At 56.3% G+C, this 6,779-nt stretch overlaps 1 protein-coding gene across 4 annotated transcripts in view; it reads right to left on the bottom strand.

The window, feature by feature from the left end:
- TPM2 (tropomyosin 2) overlaps positions 1-6,167 on the bottom strand; it is an 8,176-nt gene extending 2,009 nt beyond the window's left edge. For 2 of the 4 annotated variants that reach the window (XM_032396895.1, XM_032396897.1), the window contains exons 1-8: positions 5,766-6,167; positions 5,212-5,337; positions 1,965-2,098; positions 1,752-1,869; positions 1,585-1,655; positions 1,369-1,444; positions 816-878; positions 580-649 (exon numbers count right to left, since the gene is read on the bottom strand). In XM_032396895.1, coding sequence (XP_032252786.1) covers positions 580-649; positions 816-878; positions 1,369-1,444; positions 1,585-1,655; positions 1,752-1,869; positions 1,965-2,098; positions 5,212-5,337; positions 5,766-5,879 — 772 coding nt within the window. In that variant the 5' untranslated portion in view covers positions 5,880-6,167. Of the gene's footprint in view, positions 1-579; positions 650-815; positions 879-1,054; positions 1,131-1,368; positions 1,445-1,584; positions 1,656-1,751; positions 1,870-1,964; positions 2,099-5,211; positions 5,338-5,765 lie in introns of all 4 variants that reach the window. The other 2 variants (XM_032396896.1, XM_032396894.1) reach the window with 1 other exon arrangement.
- Positions 6,168-6,779: the final 612 nt, after the last annotated feature.

Genomic DNA, 6,779 nt, shown 5'->3' with positions numbered 1-6,779 from the left:
TAAAAAAAAAAAAAAAAAATTTTAAAAAAAAAAAAAAAAAAAAAGCCACAGATTAGTAAATACCTGGATGTTCATTTTCATCAAATCTAGCTTAAAATAGTATTTTCTATTAATGTCATGAATACTTAGATATTAAACTAACTCTATATTTAATAAAAAGATCTTTGTGATATAGCACTATTGTGTTGCACTTGGGGACGAACTGTCTAGGTCAGAGCTAGTCAAAGTGTGGTCTGAGGACCAGCAGCATTGCCATTACCAGGGAGCTTGTTAGACATACAAATTCTCCAGCCCGAAGTCAGCAATCACTTTGGAGTAGGACCCAGGAATCTGTGTTTTAAAAATTCTCGGAGGTGTTCTCATGCACACTCAAGTCTGAGAATCGCTGGAGTGGGCACACTGCACTGAGATGCAACTACCTGAATGGTGGGCACAGACCTGGGAGCTGGTGGAGTCCTAGGTGGTCCAACACTAATTTATCCGGGACAGACATAATGGGAACATAAGGGACAGACCGACAGTCACGGGGAGTGGGGACCCACTTAAAAAGGTCCCGGGGTTAGGAGGGTATCCCTTTACCTTCCAGGTCATCAATGGTCTTCTCCAACTTTGCCACAGACCTCTCAGCAAACTCTGCTCGGGTCTCAGCCTGGGAGTAAAGGTAAGATGGGGGAATGACAAAAATTAGGCCCTCCCAGATACTTTCACTTAAGTCAACCTCCTCTTCCAACCCTATTTCCAAAGTCCTTGCCACGGGCAGTCTCTGACGGGGATGGGGGGCTCGAGGGGAGAGTAGGGACAGAAAGGACTCTCACCTCTTTTAGCTTCTCCTCCAGCAGTTTGATCTCCTCTTCATATTTATCTTCTTTGGTGGAATACTTTTAGGGACATACACATGCCATCAGGAGATCGCCTCCACAAATCCTTCACTCCACTGAGCCCACAGGCTACTCCTGGTCTTGTCTCCAGGGAACACCCAGCCCCTCCCTGCCTGGGCCCATCGCCTCCCTCCCCTGAAGGACCCCATCCTCACTGCCCCTCTAACCCCCTCTACCTTGTCCGCTTGGGCTTCCAGGGATTTCAAGTTGTTGGTAACAATTTTCAGCTCCTCCTCTAGGTCCCCACATTTACTGCAGGGGGTGTGTGGCGGGGGGGGTGTGAGGGCACAGTGTGGGGGACAGTGGAGATGGCACAGTGAGGAAGGGGTGGAGGAGAGAAAAGAGCAAAGTTGTGAGAGTGATAGCAGGCCGAGTTTGGAAGCCCCAGGCCCTTCCCAACCCCCAGCAGGTGAGAGAGCAGCCTGAGACTGGGGGGAAGGTGAGCTGAGAGAAGGCACCATTGCCCAGAAAGGTCCAGAGAGGTCACTACCTCCTCCTCTGAGGCCATCAGGGACTTGAGGGCCTGGTCCATGGTTCGGAGTTCCTCCTCCAGCTGCCTGGCTCGGCTGGGGGCAGCAGTTAGGGGTCAGAGAACAGGACCTGTCCCTATGGCCCCAAGCCTGGGAAACTGCCTCCCACGGTCCAGACTGCCCCAGAGCCACAGGACCAAGGCCGAGTTTCACTTGCCGCCCCAGGGTCCCCTTACCTCTCAGCCACCTCTGCTCTCTCTTCTGAGCGCTCCAGCTCTCCTTCCAGGATCACCAGCTTCCTGGCCACCTGGGGGGCGGAAGGGACAGAAGGAGCACAGCCCTGGTGAGTGGCTGGGGGCATGTGGGGTTCGGGAGGGAGAAGTAAGTGGGGCAGGGCTGTCACCTCCTCATATTTGCGGTCGGAATCCTCAGCAATGTGCTTGGCCTCCTTCAGCTGCATCTCCTGCAGCTCCATCTTCTCCTCGTCCTTCATGGCTCGGTTTTCGATGACCTTCATGCCTCTGGGGGCAGGGAGCAGGGTGGAAGCGGGGTCAGGACCAGCAGAGGCAGGCCCCCGCCCCTCCCCGGTCCGCCCCCCGGCCCGCCCCCTGCCCACCTCTCACTCTCGTCAGCGGCCTTCTCAGCCTCCTCCAGCTTTTGCAGGGCTGTAGCCAGACGCTCCTGCGCCCGGTCCAGCTCCTCCTCTACCAGCTGAATGCGGCGGTTCAGGGAGGCCACGTCCGCCTCAGCCTGGGTGTCAAAGGCCAGAGATCAGAGGGGCTTTGTCTGCCTCGGATGACGATCAGAGAGGCTCCAGAGGATGGTAAGATTCTTGTCATAAAGAATCTGTTTCCTGGCTTCCAGACTTTGAGTCTGGTTTGGTTTGGTTTTGTTTTCCCCCTCACCAACCATCTTCCATCCAGACTCTGTACTGCAGCCCCAAACATGCATTCCTTAACAAGCTCCACTCCTCTGCTTCAGGGACTCTTCTAGCAGCGTGCATACTTTCCCGATGGTTATCTGCAGGCCTTTCTGTACCCAGTGAAAGCGCCCCGTGCTCAGACCAGGTCTGAGGAGCCCTGACCCCTCCCCCCCCAAGCAAAGCCTGGCCCAGGTGAGTGGGTGAGGAAAATCAGGCCAACCAGACCTCGCCGCTGCTACAAATAGCCAATCAGAAAGTCAGGCTCCGTGATGTCACTGGCTGCGGGTCAGACTCCCAGTGAGGGGCTCAGGAGGCTAGCCAGGCCTATAGGCGACATCCATGGCTGTAACAAGGGCTTCCGGCCACAGGGCTAGGGCAGTGGGAGTGACACTTATTCAGCCCCTGATCTGCGGTAGAGGCAAAACCTTGGAGGTTTTGGGGACGGTCCATGGAAAATGATGATACCTTACAAAAATGGGAGGGCAGAGCAAGAAGGACCTCCAATAAAGGAAAACGAGAGGAGCAGTGCAGTTTGGTGTTAGGAGCATTGGCTCTGAGTCAGACTGTGGTCTGTAAGCTACAGCTCACCCACTCAACACTAGTGTGGCCTTGGGCAACTTATTTAGTCTCTCTAGGCCTCAGATTCCTCCTTTTTAAATTTTACATCTGAGTTGGTACAAGCAGTTCGTCTTCTGTAGGCTGTTCTAAGGCAATGCAGTGCTTCTCATGATCAACAGGACCACTGGGAGGCTTATAAAACCAAACAGGCTCTCTAGCTCCATGCTAGGGCCACTCAAATGAGATCTCCAGGGCAGGAGCTTGGAAATCTTTTTATTTTTTATTTTTTTTTAAGCTTCCAAGTGATTCTGATGATAAGCCAAGTTTGGGAAATAGTAACATAATATGCAGAAAGCACTTGAGCCCATTGACTGCAGTGTCCACACTCCATAAATGTTAGATTATCCCTGTCTCTCAGAGACAAAGGCCTCGGGATTTAAGATTGGAAAGGAGAAAGGGCCAGTGTAGGGGAATAAGTGAAAGAGGGAAGGGATGGGTGGCAGCCCTGAGGGCAGAGCGGGTAGAAAGCAGGTCCCGGGTGGTAATCACATAGCAGGGGAAACACAGCACCATATACAGAAAGTCACAGATTGTCCTCCAGGTGCTTGAGGCCACCTAGAGTGACAAAGGCCATCATGGGCAGAGGGCCAGATGACTCAGGATTCTGGGGAAAGCACAGGGGTTGGGAAGAATGACCCTGGGGGACCTTAGAGGTCTACTCTAGAGAAAGATGAGACTCTATAAAAGGAAAACTCTCTTTGTGATAGTGGGGTGACAAATGACTCTGAAGAGTCTGGGAAGTCCTGGGGTCCTCATCACAGGACGGCTATTTGCCATTTTCTTTTTTTTTTTTAAAGATTTTATTTATTTATTTGAGAGAGAGAATGAGATTAGATAGAGAGCATGAGAGGGGGGAGGGTCAGAGGGAGAAGCAGACTCCCTGCTGAGCAGGGAGCCCGATGCGGGACTCGATCCCGGGACTCCAGGATCATGACCTGAGCCGAAGGCAGTCGCTTAACCAACTGAGCCACCCAGGAGCCCTATTTGCCATTTTCTGCTTCTCAAGCTCTTTCCAGTTATGGATGCTGCTCTCCAACCACAGGACAGGCACTACTCTCCCCACTGGATAAATGTGAAGAGAGAAGGGAGAAACCGAGGCACCGTGTAAGCGAAGTGCTGTGTTCAAGGTCATGCAATAAGTCTGGGCAGTGTTTGCTATTGACTCCTGGCACTGCTGCCTTGTGTCCCTAGCTCTGTCCACGTCCTCCCCTCCTCCCCTCCAGTCCCCACCCAGCTCCTTGGGTTTCCAGTCCTGCCTCCAGCTGCACTGGGCCTTAGTTATTTATAGAGCGTCAGATGCCCCGGGCTGTCTTTGCTAGCAGCTGCAGGTCAGTTCCCTCCCAAGTGCCAGGGCCGGTGGAGAACCAAAACCAAGCCTGGAGGTCAGAGAAACCAACCTTGGTGGGGGGGGGGGGTGTTGGGGAACATGGATAATGGTCAACATAAACAGTAATGTCATCTCAGATCTCAGATGTTCAGACCTACTTTTGCCAATCCTCCCATACCTCCAATCATAGGCTCATTTTAATCCTGGATGGAAGGCAAGTGGGGAAACTGAGGCAGAGAATGGTACAAGTATCCTAACCAAAGTCATATGGCCATTCTCCAACCTCAAGGTGGGGGTTGGGAATGGCAGAAGGCAGAGAAGTCTGGTTAGGGGATGTGGGGCGGGCAGAGAAATCTCAGAGTGAGTAGGACCTGCTAAGGTGGGTGCCTTGGCATTTGTGGCCCTGTGCCTCCGCCCTGTGGCCTGGCATGGTCACAATGCTGACAGCTTAATGAGGGTAAATGAGGGGCCATTAGAAACTGAGCTGGGCCCCGGGTGCACAGCAGGGCTCCTGGAGCCAGAGGTCAAGGCCAGGGAATTTCTAACGGCCCCCCAGGGGTGTAACTCAAGTCAGGCCCTGTCTCTGGATTCCTCTCCCACCTCCTGCCCAGTAGTACCTATACCCACACCTCACACCCCACAAATGGAGCTGCAGCCTCTTCTCCACTTCCAGCTAGAGGATTAATTGCGGTGGAGGGTAAATTCTTGTACCACCCCTCCCCTCCTGCCCCAGGGTGACTCACTGCTTGATCGCTGTACATTCTAAGAGCTGGAACCAAATGGAGTTACAAGGCTGCGTCTTCTGGGGGAAGTGGTGGGTGGTTTTGATTTACGCACTGCCTTAGATTAATTGTGCAACCTTGCCCTAGCCTGGGTTTTGGAGAGGAAACCATTTCTGTCCTGGTGCTGGGGATGTCTGGGTCCCCTTCTCCCTTCATCCCCGTGTCTGGGACCCCTCCCAGTGCACTCCCCCCCATACCCCAGGTCCACACTCACGTCGGTGGCCTTCTTCTCAGCCTGCTCCAGTTTCTCCTGGGCGTCCTTCACTGACTCAGAATACTTTTCCACCTCATCCTCTGTCCCCTTGAGCTTCTTCTGGAGGGCCTGCTGCTCCTCCTCCAGCTGGGAGAGAGAGGCCTTGGTTAGTCAGGCCTGGGGCGCAGGAAGGAGGCAGGGTTGCGTGTGAGCGGGGTACCAAAGGCATTTAGAGGCTGTCCGGGAGGAAGCAGGAGAGCAGAGAAAGGACAGTGCAGCCAGGGGTGCTGAAAGGGACCTGGTGGGGCCAGAGAGAAAGCTTCCAGCCCCAAGAGGCTGGGCCCATCATTGCTCTGCAGGGACAGGTGTGGAAATTGGGGGACTGCCGCTCCCCAGGCTATGGCGGGTGAGATTAAGTGTGGCTTCGGCTAGGTCCCTGAAGGTCCTGCGAAGGTCCAGCCCCCACACTGGGCGGGAGAGCCTGGGACTGCAGGCCTCGGGCTAGGGGGCACAGGGCAGGGCCTACCCCTCCCTCGTTGGGGAGGAGGGCGCTGCACTGGGTCCGGGGCCCCCACCTGCTTGCAGCGGTCCTCAGCCTGCTTCTTGTCGGCCTCGGCCTGCTCGGCACGGTCGATGGCATTCTCCTTGTCCAGCTTTAGCATCTGCATCTTCTTCTTGATCGCGTCCATGGCTGCAGTGGGGGGGCGGGCCGGCCGGTGGGCAGTGCGGACTGGACGAACTGGGCTGGCTGCGCGGACTGGGCGCACGGGTGGCGGGCGAGGAGGACCAAGCGGGACTGGGATGTCCCAGCCGCGCGGGCGCCTAAAAGGCTGGGAGGGACCGGGCGGAGCCGGGGGCCGGGACCCTCCCCCACCGCGGCCCAAACCTTGTAGGGGCAGAAGCACAGCCCGATGGGGGGGGCGCGGCCGCCCCCTGTGCCCACCCCTTCGGGACCGCCCCCCCCCGAGGCTCCTCCCCTCCCCCACCCCCGCAGCCGTCGGAAGGTAAAGTAGCTGGTACAGTGCGCTGGAAAAACTCTAGCCTTACGGAGGGGAGGGGACCCTTGGGCTGGGGGCTCTGCGCTTCCTCTGAGTGACAGCCCGGCCCAGTGGCAGCTGCGGCTGGGGCCCCTGGGGCTATTTCGGGGCGTGAGCTCACGGCAGCTGCGCGGGCGCAGGGACCCGCGTGCCCCACTCAGCTGCAGCAGCCGCTGCCCTTAATTTAGAAGTTTCCTGTAAATCCCCCTGGATTAAATGTCTCTTGGGAGGCGGGGCTCCTCCGTGGTTCGAGTACCTCAGTTTACCCTGAGTCCCAGACTCTGGGTCTACGTTACCGACGTGGTAGTGACAGCGGTGAGTCTCACCAGGGACTTGGGGAAACTGAGGCAGGAGGGGAGCCCAGAGCCCCGGCCCAGTAAGGAGCGAGGCCCGGCCTGCTGCCCCCGAGGGCGGGCCTGACCTCTCTTCCCCTCGCTTCCCCTTCCAGCCCCTGCCCCTGGAGCCAGGGCCCCTCCTCTACGGTGGTGGGGCGGCTAGGTACCCAGCTCCGCGCCCCGCCCGCCCTGCCCCCCCACGTGCCCCGCATATTTT

This window comes from Phoca vitulina, unplaced genomic scaffold (assembly GCF_004348235.1).
Source record: "Phoca vitulina isolate PV1807 unplaced genomic scaffold, GSC_HSeal_1.0 scaffold94, whole genome shotgun sequence".
Classification (NCBI taxonomy): domain Eukaryota; kingdom Metazoa; phylum Chordata; class Mammalia; order Carnivora; family Phocidae; genus Phoca; species Phoca vitulina.
The sequence above is the reverse complement of the archived record's forward strand: the minus strand, read 5'-3'. Positions and strand labels throughout refer to the sequence as shown.